At 46.7% G+C, this 17,451-nt stretch overlaps 1 protein-coding gene across 1 annotated transcript in view; it reads left to right on the plus strand.

Annotated features, from left to right (window-relative positions):
* The first annotated feature begins 4,856 nt into the window (after nt 1-4,856).
* The window catches only part of TFAP2D (transcription factor AP-2 delta), a 55,009-nt gene continuing 42,414 nt past the window's right edge, over nt 4,857-17,451 (plus strand). Inside the window, exons 1-3 of the mRNA XM_032649792.1 lie at nt 4,857-5,421; nt 6,410-6,907; nt 10,409-10,469. Coding sequence (XP_032505683.1) covers nt 5,383-5,421; nt 6,410-6,907; nt 10,409-10,469 — 598 coding nt within the window. The 5' untranslated portion in view covers nt 4,857-5,382. The remainder of the gene's footprint in view (nt 5,422-6,409; nt 6,908-10,408; nt 10,470-17,451) is intronic.

Genomic DNA, 17,451 nt, shown 5'->3' on the forward strand with positions numbered 1-17,451 from the left:
GGCTGCAAGGCTAAGGCGGAATACAGATCCGCATTAGGCTTTTGACAATCAGCCCAGAGGGCGGGGCGGTAGGGTCCTGCCGGAGGAGGTTTTACCGAGGGGGAAAAAGAAACAAGAAAGAAAGAAAAAGAAGACGGAGTTTAAAAAAATCAATGACAACTCTTAAACTGAAATGACTGGGGAGTCTATCAGAAATGTTAATTTCCCCTAAATATCCCACAGCTCTTTTTAAGACTGGTCTGCCATTTCTCATTTGCAATGAAGGTAACGTTTTTCAAAAAGTGACCCTTCTGTTGTTGAAGGAAGAATGGGGGTGTGGGTGGGGAATACCAAGAGGAAGAAGAGTTAGCAAATCCTAACTGGAAAGGAAAGGGGAGGGACCTTTAGAAAGACACCCAGAGTTGGCACCAGCTGAGGCTAACTGAAGTAAGAAAGGCAAGTTATTCATTTTTGGCTGGGGGGGGGGGGGAGGCGGAGTCTGACCCCGAGCACCTACATACCCACGTTGCCATGACTTTTCTCCCTTAATATCCTGGTCCTGTAACTGGGTCAAGTTTTCGATTTCTGCCTCCTGCCCAGAATTTGCCTGATATGGAGCACTCTTCTCTGTCCACCTTGGCTGATCAGGAAAACTGAATGAACCAGGGATTATGATACTGCCTGGTGGACCCAGCATGTTTCCCTTTCCACCACCTGAAGGATTGATACCACCCACCCACTCTCCCACGGTTACTACTGGTAGATGCTAGGAGAATCACACCAGAGTAGGTCCTTGAATAAGAAGATGTTGCCAGGTCATTAAAAGCTTGAGTAACTGTGAAACTGGGGCTTCTTGAGCGAGGGCCCCCGAGGGCTCCCTGTGAGGTTGGCTCTTGGAAACCCCAGGCTGAGTTTGTCTTAGAAGACTAACCAGGGTGGAAGTGCTCATGGAGATTCACGAAGAAGTAAGGGCAGATAGAACCAGAATAAACACCACTAAGATAGGACACAGCAGTTGTTTACTTTTTTTTTTTTTTTTGAATCTCTAAAGTCACCTCTGCTGTTTATGTGCATCCGGAATAAGGAGTGAAAGGGGCTTGGAAGCTTGGAAGGGTTAGGAGAAGTACTGATGAACAGATCTACACCTCTTGGTCACTTTGTGGAAAGAACATAGTGGATTTTTCAGTGTTCCACTGTCCTCCTGTACAAGTACCCTTCCGAAGCCAGGGTCTTCGCGATCACAAAAATTGTCTCCTATGTGCCAGCTCATGTCTGGGCTCTGGAACTGTGTGCCCCACTGGAGCAGAACACACCAAATGTCATTCTTAGACAATGTACACACATGCTTTCTTAAGGCATAAGTTTAACGGATTCAATCTCATCTCTACCTTCCTCTAAAGAGGAAGGAAGAAAGAAAAGAAATGAGGAAAAACAGAGAGAGGAAAGAAGATACTGTGGTTGATGTATGTGTATATCCAAGGAAGTATTTTTGGTTGAAAATGCCCAAATAATTACAGTCCTTAACCACTCTACTTCACTTAGAATTATGCAAGCAATTCTGTAGGAAAAGTCTGTTCAAGCAACAGGAGAACAACGTCCATAGAAAATCCATTTGGAGGAGCTAAAGAAATCCCAAGTAGGAATAAGAAGAAACAGGAGGAGGAGAAACACATGTTTAATAAAACTAGGGATAGGCACTTGCTTGTTGTTACTTGTCCACAAAACTCAAACACGCCCTGAGTGGCAGATCCTTTCCATGGAGATGCTTGGGACTGGATGAAAACTGGGGTGACCAGTATGGTACCAGCCTAGAAGCCCAGGAAGGGACCTGAGCTTTCTACGCCAGAGTCTGAACTGTAGGAAACCATTCAGAAACTCTCTTCTCTAGCTCTGGATCCTAACCAAAACAAACACGTTAGATATAAAGATTTCTCTGCTGATTCCTAAAGTGGCTGTGGTGGAACAATCCCTCCTGGAGTGGAGCGTGGACTCAGAAGGCAGAGCAGAAGCGCTGGGTGCTAAGAGAGACCCTCTCCAGCTTCTAGGGTGCCGGGCTGGCACGGTTGCTCTGTGCTTTTATGAGCTATCTTGAGTCCACGGGAGCGGGTCCGGCTTCGGGCTCAGGCTGGGATGCTCACTACCGGTTTCCCCAGGGAGGGAGCCCCAGGCGATTGTCACTGTGTCTCCAACTCACCGTGGCCAGTTAATTCAATTACACCTCCCGCTGGAGAATGTGTGGCCAGTCGCTCTCCCGGAAAGGGCCAAAGCAGAGAAAGGGGAATTAGCTTTGCTGAAAAGCCCAGCCTTTGGGTCAAGCAGGATGGCACTTATTAATTGCTCAAGACTATTAATTGGATGGGAAGGGAAGATGGTGGGGGGGGGGACTGTCTGACAGAAACAAATCCCGCGCGCGCTCATCACACACACACAGACACCAAGCACAGCACACACCTGCCTCAATGAGTTTCTTTAGAAAAGGGGCGCGCCAAGCAACCCAGAGCAGATGGCAAGGGAGCTGCTGACCAGTATGTACATATGGCGCTGATGATTTCCCCAACTTCTCTTTCACGGACAAACAGCTTTCTTTCGTTTTCTTTCTTTCTTTTTTTTTTTAAGTTGGGATGAGGCGAGAGGGAGCAGTTGGCCAAATGGGGTTTCCCTACAGTTTAGACGCTGGTGTGGGAAGCTGGGGCACTGGGATGGGAGGAGAGCTTTCCAAAGAAGCCATAGGCCCTGGCAAAGTAGACTCCTAAGCTAAAGGAGATGCTGTTTACCCTCCCCGCTTCATCTCCTTTAAATACAAGTTTTTTTTCTCATCCCTCGTGATCTTTACTTTCCTCTAATACCACGGCGTGGGGGGTGGGCGGTCAAGAAGCACAGTAAATGAAGCCTGGACGCCTTTTGTCTTGGTACCTAGAAGTCACTCAGGAAAACCGGGTGGGGTTAGGGAATGGAAGGGAGAGGTACGTTTGTCAGTTCTTCGGTGATGTCCAGAAGGGTTCAGATGGCCGGGACAAATGGAGGTCATTCTGTGGATGTACTCAGCTCCAGGCCAGAGCTCATTACCGGGAGTACCAGAAGTGCGGGGCCGTGTGTGGACCTTCGCCCCAACAGGGCCAAACGCAGAGGCCAAATGCGCTGGGACAGCAGTCAGAGCAGGCGGCCAAGACGTCCTGAGCCTCCCGGTCGTTCCCGAGGGAGAGGGTTTTGCGTCTGCTGCCTGGACCTAAGCCGGGCAAAGAAGGTCCCTTCGCCTTCAATGAAGATGTATCTGACAGTAGGGGAGTTGAGGGAGGGGTTTGCGGCTTGTCTGCGAAGGGGCCGTCCTTTCCCATTTGAGCTGGGATTTACTGGGAAACCAACAAGAGCCACCAGGAAAAGCGCGTCTGGCCATTCTCTAGATAACCTGCGGGCCCTGCACATTCTTCTGGGGGGAGGTTTGTACCTCCGCAGGGGCGGGCGTTCCTGGGGTAAGGTGTTGGGGGCAGGCCCCGGCTGCCACGGACGCGTATTTTGTCTGTGGGTGGAATATAGAGGCCTCTCTCCGTCCTGGCAAACAAAAGATTCCACTGCAAGCATTTTGGGAGTCAGCCTCTCAGTGGCAATGGCCTTTATCTTACCCCTCCTACTTAAAGATCAAGTTGGTCATTCTTCCTTTTCATCTTCGTTGAGCTGACTTCATTAGACCAAAATATGGAATTTCAAGAAGTTGGGAGGGGGGCACTTGCGCACCCTGAAAAGGGGAGCGAGTGTTGGCAGCTGATCCTTGCGCAGGACTGAAGCATCACGGATCTCCATTTCAGACAATGCATTTCAATTCTTGTCGTGTGGCTTTGTCCATTTATATAAAGCAAAGAGTGCTGAGTGACAGCCCCAGTTAGCCTGCATGAGCAGATCCTAATAAACCCTCCCAAACCCCGACCTAAAAAAAAAGAAAAAGAAAAAAAAAAAAGCCACATGCCTGCCTGTTTGCCTGCGGCTTATTATTAAGACACCTTCTCAGCTTAAACACTCAAAAGCTAACCAAATGTAATGGCAATTAAGACGAAATTACCCCTTCTATCTCTGAGATGAGTCTGGGGCCAGCCGGTTCTTAGGAGGTAGGCAGGGCTGGTGAGCGGACTCAGCAGAGCCTCAGTATTGTGGGCCTGTAGCCACTGCTACCCGCTCTAGGCGCTAGACCACTTGATGCGGGAAGATGAATTTTGAATGAAGTAAAACTCAAATACTGTTTGGAAGTCGAGAAATCCACCGAGGAGACAGAGATAAGTGTGCAGTGCCTCCTTCATGCCCTCTCTTTGTAAAATATTACTTTCAAACATTTAAGTGTTTGGGGGGGGTAATGGTATTCAAATACCTGGTGCCCCTGCTAAATGGTCCATACAACACAGCCCCCGCCCCGCATTCAGCAGTCTTTTCGAAAAGAAGTAGTAAAACACAAAAAGAGGGGGAAAATAGGTTGGGTTGAGGAGTGGAAGACAACGTTTCACCTAAATGTAGAATCTTGTCACAAGTCTTTATTCTCTTATATTTTTCTTAAATATATTGCCAGTTGCACTATTTCTTTATGATGGAAACTTGGGACTGTCCATCATGGTTATTTGTTTTAAAGCTGCGGAAAGTGTAAGCTACTGCCAGGTGTTGCCTTTCAAAAAAGGGGAAAAGAACCCAAATTCATGTAAATATGGAAAGAGGAGTATTGTTCCCACTTGGGCAAAGGCAGATACCCCCAAGTCTGGGTGAAATTGATTTGGGTACTCGTTGGAAAAAGCAGCTTTCAGCATCCAGGGAGTGGAACCAATAGGCATGAACACTTACTTGTGTAAAAGGAAGCTTTAATTAATATATATTTCTATCTCTAATATACACACATCGGGGCTAGATCTTTATCTTCACAATAAAATGTGTGCAAATGCTCTCTGCAGAGATGAGTCCCCACCTCAGTCGGTATAGAAAAGCATGATAAAGGTTGGAAAAAATGGATAAAAATGTTGAAAGAACCTCCAGTTCCTTATTAGGCGAAGATACAATATTTATTCCTTGTCTCCTGGGATAAATCTCTTCTGCCTATTGTCCGCCCAGTTCTCAGTGCTGATGCTTAATTTTCAAAACTTCTATATTACCAAGGGACCTACGACATCAGCCAAAGAAATACTCAGCAAGTACAAAATCTGTTCCAGGGAGCTGCTTTTGTGCAGAGGGAAAATTTTGTTCCTACAGGTTTTTAAGTGGGTACAAGGCAAGGAGCTATCTGATCTGGGCAAAGCCATTACAATTTAGATCTCTATCTATAGAACATTTTTTTCCTTAAAAAAAATTGGAAAATACAAGAAGTTTGGATTTTTTTCCCGATTCTTTTTTTGGAGGGGGAAATTGCATCGTAAGCTTTCGGAGAAACCCAACATGTCAACTACCTTTCCGGGACTAGTCCACGATGCCGAGGTATTATTACTTTTTTTTTTTTTTGAGCGCGCGTGTGTGTGGCGGCGGCGGCGTGGCGGCGGCGGTGGCAGCTTCCCCTGTCTCTAATTTATATCGGACCGTTACGTTTAATTATAATCTGGCTTTCGGGGGAAGTTAAGGAAGGAAAAGGGAAAAAGTTCGTTATGACATCTGTCGCCAGGAAGGGCAACTCTCTACCACGTTAAGAAACATTTGGCATAATGAGGGGAAAACATAATCCTAATAATAAAGAAAGGGAGGAGGGGGTGAGAAAAGAGATAGAGATGGCAAAAAGATACTCAGAAAGGCAAAGAGACTGATGGGGTGGGGGGCGGTAGGTGGACAAGGGGGTGGGGAACACGCACCCCTTTTGGAATGGGCTTATTCTAGGAGACTAAAGCAGAAAGGGGGGAGTCGGATTCCCTGCCCCAAATGGTTAAGAAAATGAGCAAGTTGGGCGATTTGCACAGACTGGATTTTTTTTTTAATATATAGATAAAAGATTTTGAGCAGCTCTGGCAGAACATCCCAGCGTGCACAGCCGCGGCATCTCGTCGTTGGCAGCGGGTTGGAGTGGCGAGGCGCTGCGCCTGTGGACGCTCTCGCTCTGCTGCCCGCAGCCCCGGAGTCAGTGGCAAATCTGGCTCCCGGGTCCGGCTCCCTGTGCAAGTTGGGCAGGGGCTGTGTGTGTGTGTGTGTGTGTGTGCGCGCGCGCGCGTGTGTGTGTGTCACCCGCACCTATATAGGGTGGGGGATATTTTTCCGAGCTCTCGACTGTGAGGACGAGGCCGCCCACCCCCAGTCCGCCTGCTCGCACAGGCTCCCCGGCGAAGGCGCGCAGCCCGGCTGCGGCTCGGCACGAGCCCTGCGCGCTCGCGCCCCTCGGAGAGCCGGAGAAAAGCTCCCGGCTCCGGGACAGCCGCGCCTCGGTTGCAAAATGACAAACCTCAAGTTTTTCTGCTCTCCCTTTTCCCCCTCTTCCTTCCAGATACGTCACGACGGATCAAACAGCTACCGTTTGATGCAGCTTGGCTGTCTGGAGTCCGTAGCCAATTCCACTGTCGCCTATTCCTCCTCTTCCCCTCTAACTTACTCCACCACCGGCACCGAGTTTGCGTCCCCCTACTTCTCCACTAACCACCAATACACCCCGCTCCACCACCAGTCCTTCCATTACGAGTTTCAGCACAGCCACCCGGCCGTCACTCCCGACGCCTACTCTCTGAACTCGCTCCACCACTCGCAACAGTACTACCAGCAGATCCACCACGGGGAGCCCACCGACTTTATTAACCTGCACAATGCGCGAGCGCTCAAGTCGTCCTGCCTGGACGAGCAGAGGCGGGAGCTGGGCTGCCTCGATGCCTACCGCCGCCACGACCTGTCCCTCATGAGCCATGGCTCTCAGTATGGAATGCACCCAGATCAAAGACTCCTGCCAGGGCCCAGCCTGGGGCTGGCCGCCGCGGGAGCCGACGACTTGCAGGTAAATAAGCATGCGGCGAATTTGCGCCCTCCCCTCCTCTCCCTCCCCCTCCCGCGCCGTTAATAATCCGACTGTAAGCCGTCTCCCCGCGCCACCTCTCTCTCTCTCTCTCTCTCTCTCTCTCTCTCTCTCTCTCTCTCTCTCTCTCTCTCTCTCACACACACACACACACACACACACTCATACACACGCACACACACACACCACTTAGGGAAAGTTATCAAAACAATTAAAGGAGGCGTGTGCCACTCTGTCCCTCTCATTGGAGCAGGCATTTCACCTGGACGCTCGGGAGTCCAGCTAGCTGCGGGCCCCCCCACTTTCCGGCGTTCTGCACTGAGGTCTTTTGTGAATCCACATTTCTGTCCCTGAGGCATGGGGTGGGGGAGATCACGTAGGCTGGGGTTGAGCCAACTGGACTCAGAGTAAGACCCGATAAGTTGATGACCAATCGTACCCTCAGTCTCGGAGCTTTGCTGCGTCTACCCGCGTGTTCCAGGCATTCGTCCCAGACTGAGCTTGTGGGGCGCATACTATGAATTGGGGGGGCTGGTTTGTTCTCAGAACATTTGGGGGACCCTGAGCGCCAGCGAAAATTTCACCAAATATCCTAGATCGTTCTGGACAGTAAAGAATCGCAAATGTAAGCCTCAAAAATTTACCCTAATGAAAGGCTCTGCACAATGCACTTGGCCGGGGTGTGGGCTTGAGCCTGGTTCTCGCTGCCCGAGGAGCACCCAATCCCGTCACCTGGCTGAACGATTCACAACTTTGTTTTCACTCTCCAAGCCATTAATTTTTACAAAAGATGCAACTCCTTAGAAAGAAGGAAGGGAAACAAGGGAAGGGAGAGGGGGAGAGAAAATGAATAGGAAGGGAGGAAGAAAGGAGAAAAGATAGGGAGGGAGCGAGGGAGAAAGTAATAAAGGGAGAAAGAGAGGAAGGAAGGAAAGAAGGAAGGAAGGAAGGAAGGAAGGAATTCAGATATGGTGAAGGCCATGACTCAATCAAATGATCTCTCCTACTTTCTTAATGTATTTTTGCACATTGTTTGCCAACAATAGAATATATGATTATGCAGACATACTGTCACAGCCACATTTCTAACAAATAAGTCCACACATGTCCCAAACAGAACCCAGAAGACACGAATTTGTGCATTCTTTTGGCTGAAAGTACAGCTCTGCCTGCGAGTCCACACGAAGGTGGCCACTTTCTCCAAGGTCCCCAGAATGAAAGGAGAGATACTGGAAGAGCACGAGTCGGAGACATAAGAGATCCCTCGTTGCGCACAGAAAATCTTTCCCCCTCACTTACCTCTGAGCAAGGGATTATTTAAAAATTAAAGTGAAAGCCCTTACAGTCCCAACAAAGAGCCCAAGCCACAAAATCCGTGCACGAGAAAAAAGGTTTGGCTCCATAAACCTTGCTTTCTACATTTACATTCACAAAATAATTTTATACGCTCAGGGCATTTTTACATTTTTCACAAGGATCTCCTTATGTCTCAAGAGGGAAAAAAATCTGCCATTCAATGCTTAGCTCAACTAAAACCTATTTACTCCTTTTAATAGCCACGTCTGCCGCTGATTTTTTTGTATCTGTACAAATTTTTTTCCTGTGCTAGGCACAAAGCCGGGCATTTTTCAAAAGAGGGGATTAGAACATTTGCAAGCACGAGACAAAGAGCGAATCCCGTGCAAAAGAACACCGTAGTTTATCCAATTTTCGACTTAGTGCCATTCAACTGGTCATTTATGCAATGTCATCCGACCAAACAACATGTTTTACTTATGAGGGGGAAAAGTTTGTTAAGCGAAGAGACAAAGATTCATTTCCTCTAAGAAAATAAACATCTTAACGGTGCGCCAGAGACAGGGAGGGAAAGTGATTCACTTCCTTGGAGAACTTCCGGCCTCTACCTTTTCCATTTCAGATATTTTGAAAACTTTACTTTCACCCTATGTCTTTTAACACTCTGAACCTCCTTTTTGCCCATAGTGAGGGAAAATTCATCATGAGAGAAACACTCCAAGACACTAGAAGAAATAGAGGAGAATGGTATATATTTATGCATCTATGTCTACAGAAGGGTGTATATACATTTTTGATATAGATATAGAAGCAAGTTGTAAGCCTGGCAAGTTATTTTCTTCCACTCCTCCTGGACTTAGTTGTCCGAATGAAAAAGAAAAACAAAAAAAGTCAGAGCTACTTTTAAAAAGAGAAATGGGGAGGGGATGTGTGGGAGAAACCCGTCTCTCTCCTTTTATTTCTTCCTTTTTAAAACATTCATCAGCATATGCCTCATTTCAAATGCAACAAATGTAAATATACTTTTCCCTGCACAGAATTTTAAGTGAAAGTCCAATGGTTTGGAGGGCGGTCTAAGTCTGCCTAACAGATGCAAACAGTCTTGTGGCTTCAGTTCCATCTTTGAGTCCCCTAAAAAGATTTGCTATGGCCAACAAAGGAAACTGTCACACCTTTTCCCATCACCGCTTTAATTTATGCTCAGTCTCCAACTTTTTTTTTTTCATATTGATTTGATAATCACTTTAAGGCAGAACAGTTAAAATAAGAAAGAACTCGTGAGTAGGTTGAAAAGGGGGGTCTTACAGGCCTGCCTCAATATGGTGAAAATGGGGAAGCGAAAGGGAGTCAGGGCTGTAAAGGTTGTTTTGTAAAGTGGGTTTTTATTATGCACCGACTCTCTCCGCATTTACTTAACTCTTCACGGGCTGTTGGGTAGGTTAACACCCTTCAAGGCCTCTTTCAAGTCCAATACCTCGTTTGTTTGTAAAGGAAAATGAGCCTTTAACACATTTGGACTCAGAAAAAACAAAGAAGACAGAGAGAGAGAAATTTTTATTTTTCTTAATCAAAAATCAGCAGACCTTTTCCTCCTTCCCAGCTCAAATGATCCCTCAATCCATTAGGAGGCTGAAGATCTACAGTGAGTGACACTGAAGGTGTTTCCTCCATAAGACACACTTTGGGTAGCATGATAGGATGCTCTTACATCTGGGGTAAAACAGAACCCTCATAAGATATCTTGAATCCTGCACTTGAAATAGCTCCTATGAGCTCCCAAGAAACCCACAGTGCCAGACTTGAAACTTCTGGTGTAATTTGCTCCACGCAGGAAGTGCCGTGGAAACTGTCTATATATATGCTGTGTGCCTTGATGGAGACTCAAAGCGTTTCTCATTCTCTTATGCCAAGATAAAAGGCACTCCTGTGCTTTGAAGTGTAATATTGTATGGTGCTCTAAAATGCATACCTTAAAATTTATACAACTTTTAGATTGTGGTTTTTCTGGCACTTTTTCCCCTTAAAATTGTGTGTGCTTCCAAACTTGCTTCAGCTCAGTGGTTGCATTTAAATGTCTACCATGGGGTTATGGGGAGATGGGGTTCGGGGTGGGACAGGTTGAAAGACTTAACTAATGTATCTATTAGTATCTATATGAGTGATTTTCTTTCTTTTTCTTTAATTAAGGGCTCTGTGGAAGCCCAGTGTGGGCTCGTTCTCAATGGTCAAGGTGGAGTGATAAGAAGAGGTAAGTAACAACATATTAAAACTAAACATTCTTCTCTCATCTGTTACTTTGTCTTGAAAGTCCAGTGATGCTTTTAAACATCAGATCCCCATCTGATGATAGAGGAAACAATGACTCTTGGTCAATTACTCTTGTCCCACACAGGCATACCCACATTAAAAACTTTCCCTTCCTCTACTGAGGCTTGAACCAGCCTGTGTCCAAAAGGCTGTGATAGAAGAGATTTGCTCTTCCTCAATGGAGCAGTGACAGAACCAAAGTTAGAGGCAAAAAAAAAAAAAAGGGAAAAAATCCTTCTCACACTCCCTTTTCCCATCACCACATCCTCGAGCAGAATTTCTGGTCTCTTTTAGCCATAAATGTGCCAGCCACAGCCTGGGTGTTTGAGGTAATGGTGTTAGCTTGAGGCTTTGAAAGGTTAAATTCATTGGGCTTCAGGGAAGGCTAATGAAACACCAATATTGTAGCTGCCCTCATTTTTCTAAGTGTCCAGAACATTTCTTTCTTTAAGGGAGGGTGAGAGGAGGAGGTGGTGTTAACTGTACCGGATAAAGCTTTCTTGTTCCCATCTGTTGAGGGAAACATCTGAATCCAGAGTTACCCGTGGAATTGGAAGGTGGGGGGTAGGCAAGAGTGGAGAGCTGTTGATTTTGGCTCAGACACTGATGGGAGCTGCATCTCAAATATTCCATTTTGACAAAAGGTTTTGAACTATGACATTTTAAGGGCCTCAAGGCAGTGCCAATTTTGCTGGCTTCCCCACTTCACTGTACCCAGGGCCTCTGAAGCTTATTTTCCTAGCAAGCTGAGTAACCCGAGGAACACACAAGGCAAGGCGGACCAGCTGTTATCCCAACTTCATACGAATTAATAAGATGTGGCCTATTCACTAGGACTAATTCCAGCTCCAGGGCCGCAGTTGTCTCTAGTAACCGAACCACTAAAAACTGAGTCATTTCTGATGGCACCAAATAAATGTCCTTCAGTCCCTCTCCACCCCTTTCAAAGCTTGTTAAAAGACTCCAGTGTTTTTCCAAAGAAAAAAATGCATCTATAGGAAGCAACGGATTATTTCATGTTTAAACTGCAGGTTTTACAACCCAATGTCCAATGTGAAACTCCGTTTAAATTGAGGTGGGAAGAAAACAGAGTTTTCCTTTGGGAAACTGACTATTGTCAGAGTGGATATTTGGAACTTCCATTAAATGGAAAATGGCTATTTAAATCTGTTGTTCCACCCCATGGCGATTTGAAAATTATTATGTTTTAAACTACTACTGTTGCTCCACAGAGATTTTTAAAAATTAGCCCTATTAAGCTTCAGTCAGGCCAATACTCAGCCATTTTGAAATGACATGAAATAGGCCCAGACTAGTGAAAATTGAAATAAAATATACATATTATTGGAGAGAGGGATTAAAATACACAGTGAAAGAGGGACCAGGTGACGTGCTGATCCGGGTCCGTTGGGGTGTTCACACTAAAGGTGAGGCCAAGTACTCAGGGCGCACGGAGATGTCGGTGGTGCTGAAGGACAGCGCCACTAATTAGAGCCCGGAGCTGTCTCCTCCCAGAGCCCGGCTCGCGCTACTGCGTTTTTGCGTTCAGTTCCGCAGTTGCTCTAACATCACCTTCTCAAATGCTTGGCAATTACATCCGATCGTACAATAGCTGGTAGGGGGTGAGAATTATGAGGCCGAGGCGGACAGCTGGAAGGGAGGCGGCTGTGCAATCAGTTGAATTTTTGTTAAGAGATTTAGGGGATAGCCCTCACCACCCGCCCAAGAAAGGCCAAAGCTCTCCAGTCACTACAAGATGGAAAATGCGTTCCTGTCCTCTCAGGGCCATGGAAATGGTCTTCCTTAGGTAACGTTTGATTGCTCTTGTAGAATTCGGCGTCATTCACCTAAAAATAGGAGCCGAATTTATTTTAAACCAAACATTGATCTTTTAGAAGAACGGCGTGGCTCCAAGGAGAGAGGGGAGGTAACTTGGGGTTTACGTCTGTATTGTTTGACTAAAGCCTAATCCTTCCCCCCTCCGTGCAAAGGCATTCAGAATTTAGCTGCTGAGTTTATTCCATTTCCACGTGTCTTAGAGAAAGGCCAATTAATTTCGTTGAGCCTCGGAGACCAGGGTGTGTGTCTGTTTACTGTGAAAGGATCAATGTTCATGACAATTTGCAAATGGATAGCAAGGAAGTCTTGCATTAAAAGGTGACGTTTGTCCTGCCGCCTGCCCAGCTCTTTCATCTCAGGACTCCCTGTTTTTTAAGAAACGCTAAGGAAGTCCCTTCTCTCTATTGTCACTGGTAGCACACAGGATTCTAACATCCATAGCTCGAGTCACCTTTGTTCATCACAAATCGGGAGGGCTTTAACTCAAGCGCTCTGCTATGTCGCCATATTGTGCAATAGGTCAGGTGGAAAAGTCTGTTTCTCTTCTGATCCACGCTTTACAGGTGACTCACCATATGAAACATGATTTCTTGAAAAGCGAAACTTTTTGCCATTTTTCCTCTCCTGCTGAGCTCTCGGATGATCTTACATTTCTAATGATTTCCAGAATTTACTGTGGGAGGAAAAAAATAGATTTCACTTCTCAAGACCCCTGGATGCTCTTTTAGAAAAAAAGACAGTGCCCTAAATGCCCTACACGAATTCACCAGGGAGAGGCTGTCCTGTTTGCAGTGTGGTATGTGTGCTTGTCAGGGGGAGGTGTGTGTCTCAGTTCTTTAAATTTGGCCACTTCTGTTTGCAAAGAACAAAATACCATTTCCCTGACTCACTCTGGTAAGTGGCAGTTACACTGTTTTGGCCTATAATGAAGCCCTATAGCCAGAGAACGTGGAAGAGGGTCAGCGGCGAGGTAATTACCACCTAGATAAAATATTTGCCACCGCATTGGAGGTGCAGCTCCCTGAGCGCTCACTCTCGGTTAATGGTGTGCGCGATTTTGCCCGCAGCTCCGCCACTCCAACCATCAGAACCAATAATCTTTACTTTACCCTGTGCTCGCGTATCGATAGCTTCTCTCGCCTCCGGCACTGGCTTTGATATGTTAATATTTCTGAGTAGCAAATTCTGCAGAGATCATATTAATGTTGTACGTACAGAGTGGAGCTTTGCCTTCGTTGAATATTCAGATACTGGGTTTCAAAAGGCATCTCTTGAAGAAATGAGGCTTCTATTTACAGGAGTCGTCTGTGTTTTTAATCATTAAAAAAAAAAAGAAGGAGAAGAAGAAGAAAAAGAAAGGAAAACCCACTCTTCTTTTCCCCTTGAATCTTCCGAGGCTCCCTTATGGCCCCTTCCCCTTTGTCAGATGCTCATCCCTTTCATTTCTCGCTCTGAGAATTTAATAGTAGGACAACAATGTTGATGATGACGACGATGATGATGATGAAACTAATAATGAGAGGATCCAGATTGGAAATGCAGGAGTAGGGGTTCAGTTGGCCCATGGCTTTCAGAAGAGGATGGAGATGAGATGAGAAGACCCAGCTTTTTCATATTTGGGTGGAAAGGGACATTTTGGCCCTGGTCTTTTTTTTGTGAAATCGGGATGGCAAACTCAAAAAAAAAAAAAAGGAAGAAAGAAAAAAGTGAAGAGGGGAAGCGCCCTTGTTTCGCTTTGTGATCACCCTGCCTTGCAGCCCCAGGCTAATTTCAGAAGCTTAAATACCGCCATAGCCTCTGGGCCAAGCGGAGAGGGAGCGGACCCGGCCACGGGAAGGAAGGAGCGCTTACTGGATTGCCCGTGGCTACACAAAATACAAACTACTTTGAATCAAAACATTTTGGGGGAATTAATTTGATCTGAACTCTGCACGTTTTAAGAGAGCTGGAGTGCGTCAGATCGCTTAGAGGTGACTGGCACGCCAGCGGAGGCATTTACGCTGCGGTGCAAACACTGTCAGATCTGATTTAATTAAAAAAAAAAAAAAAAAGCTTCCGTGAAAGGGGGCTTACCATCAGTCGCCCAGTCTGCCATTAACCGGGTGGATGGACCCGACCACTCTTCCCGTCTGCAGCCTTCACGGCTGCCCACAGGCGGCTTGAGCAGAAGGATGAGATTTCCTTTGTTTTTTCGGGTTTCGCGAGGGCCCTGGGCTTTGGAACTGGAGTTAGAGAGAGACTTTGACTCTTTCAGCAGCTCCTGGAAGGAGTAAGATTAAAGGGGGTGTGTATGTGTGTGAGAAGCCCTATTCCTCTTCTTTTGTCAGAGCCCCTGGAATCTGTTTACTCAAATCACCAAAACTCATCCCTGTGGCTCATCCACTGTGAAAATATTGTCAGAAATACACCTGGGGCTTCGCCTGCCGTCTTAGTGTCCAAACACAGATGCTGCAGGTGCTGAATTCAGTCTCTTTTAGATGAAGTATAAAATTCATGTACCAAAGGATCTAGAGGCATGGTTTGTTGGAAATCTATTTTAGGGGGAGGGGAGCTACTTTTCCATAGCCTACTGATGTCTCTCTAATTTCTTTATTGCTTTGGACATCACCAAAAGCCAAAGCACTCTCTGCACACACGTTACACACCGACCACTACCTTAAACCAGTAGGTCTCTCCGTGCAGACCTCCCTTTCTTTTGTTCTGCGTGGAATCTCGACCCGGATAAGCGCATTCAGACTTGGTAACCCGGGAATACCTGTAACGACATATCCTTCCCCCAAACAGTGCAACTAGCTGCGGATGCGGCATCCGAGGCCTATTTGATTGCAGTTAGGCCCCTTATCCCTTTACTGTTTGATTACAATTAACATCTGCTTTGCGTGGAGGGAGGGGATTACGTGGGGCGAGGGGTGGGTAATTGGGACTGAGAAGGGCGAGAGGCTAGAGAGAAAGCAGCTGAGAATGCTCCTACCCTACCCCGTTTACACGCGCACCTCACAGAAATGCAGCCGCGGAACAAACGGACAGGAAACTCCTGTAATCACTTACACATTTTTTAATGTGTCAGAAAAAAACGAGCGATCACTGGAGATGAAGAAGGGGAGAAAAAAAAAATCCCTGCCATTTGTATTTCTTTCATTTGAATTGTAAACATCTGTTTGGCTGTAAGGCGAACAGAGCCATTTATTTTGCTCTCCAGATTTGGTCTAATGATGTCAACACCGAGGCGGCGGCGAGTGGGGCGGCGCTGCGGCTTTGGAGAGGCTGCGCCCACGGGCCCGCGCCCGGAAGCCCGCGGGAAGTATTGATCGCACCTGCGTAGCGTGCGGGGCCTCTAGCCGTCCTCAGCTCTGCTCTGAGGCGGGAAGGCACCCGGAGGGGAAGAGTAGCTTAGAGGCAGCTTTAGGGGTTCCAGGGGAGCCGCAGTTCCTGAGAGAGGGCCCGGATTCTTACCTCTGCCTTAATTGCCTGGAAGGAGAAGAGGAAAAGCGGACACAGGCATAGGGGCCTGGCTTTCCGATTCCGTAGCTGCGTAAAAAGTGGGCGGGTCTTGTCGCGCTCTGCAGCTTGCGCCCAGCGCCGCGGCGGTTGTTCAACACAGTGGTAAGGTTGAGTGGCCTTAACTCGGGTTAACGAGCACGCGTGCGTCCGTTTTCCGTTGTACCTCCTCACAATAAATAAGGGAAATAAATGGAGCAGGTGTGAGCATCCCCATTTTTGAGATGGGCAGACTGAGGCCCAGAATTACCCGCCTAAGGTCGCATGGGTCACTAGTTGGCCAACCTTTTACCTCTTTCCCTCCCCCACATCGTCCCCAGCACGCCACGGCGGGTGCAGCCCCATCCCCGTGCTTTTTTGGCCTCACGGGATCTGACAAAGTCTGGCCGCTGGAGGATCTGCATCTCTGTATTTTGTGCTGGTTTTGTTCCCCACACAGGCTTTGGTTCACTGTAGTTGTGGCAAAGTTATCCCTTTTATGATAGCCACATCCTAACAAGTGACCTTGAGGAGATGATTTCTTATGCTGTTACTATAGCTACCCATCTGAGTTTGCAGCATCACTGGAAGTAGGAAGCTCTATCTCCAAATGTCGATTTTTAAAATAGTAAATCCCATGGAAGTATTGCGTCTGTGTACTATGAATGGAAAAGGGGTGTACTCTAGAGAAGTTCGGCATGAGGACCCTAGCTATGGCACCAGAGACACCCCTAACTGGAGTGCTGGGTCTAGAATGAATATTGCATAATTTCAATAAGAGCTGACATGCAACATAGGCACCAAGAGGAACTTCAGCTAGTGACACTGGGGAGGAACACTCTAAATGGCTTGACATAGTTGACCCTTTCATGACTTTCCTTTTCTGAAATCTCATCATTGCCATCTGTAGTCTGGAGCCCCTTAGAGATGTCCCACCTTCATTCCAAATGCAAAACTCTGGTTATGTTGACCTATTACTCTTTTCTTTCTCCTTAAAAATTAAACCACTGGGAAGAAAGACGTCAGGTTCCCCACATGCTGCTGTAAACTCTACAAGTTGCCAAATCTTTAACCAGGACAAGAGAGTTCCCCAAGGCTGCAGCAATGCCAAGTATCAAAGTAACAGAAATTCCCTTTAAAGATGCTGTGACATAAAAAATAAAAGACTCTAGAGTTGATGGCTAATGCTGAATACAAAATAAATCCTCCAGGCGATTTGTGTGTACATAAAGCATATTCTTAATATGCAGCCTGTGTGACTTACCTAATAAATGCTTATTTGAGCATAAGCCAGAAGGCTAACCTGGATGCAGGAGAGAAGACCCAGGGCCCAGAGAGTTCTCTCTTGGCTAGCTGGCAGACTCAGTGACTTCCCTGAGAGCAGCTGGCTTTCAGCACAGGGGGTTCACTTTGCCCAAAGGGGGCAGTTTTCCAGTTGGAGAAAGCCCAATATAACTCCTTCTTTTACAAAAATTATAATCTTCTGCAACTCCCTAAATTTGATTTTTAACCTACCGCAGATTAACAAAGATAGGAAAGTTCTAAAATTGTGCCCTTTCCTTTCCTGGACAACAACACGTACACTGATAATGAACTTGAGACCGGTT

Source organism: Phocoena sinus, chromosome 11, assembly GCF_008692025.1.
Source record: "Phocoena sinus isolate mPhoSin1 chromosome 11, mPhoSin1.pri, whole genome shotgun sequence".
Taxonomy (NCBI): Eukaryota; Metazoa; Chordata; class Mammalia; order Artiodactyla; family Phocoenidae; genus Phocoena; species Phocoena sinus.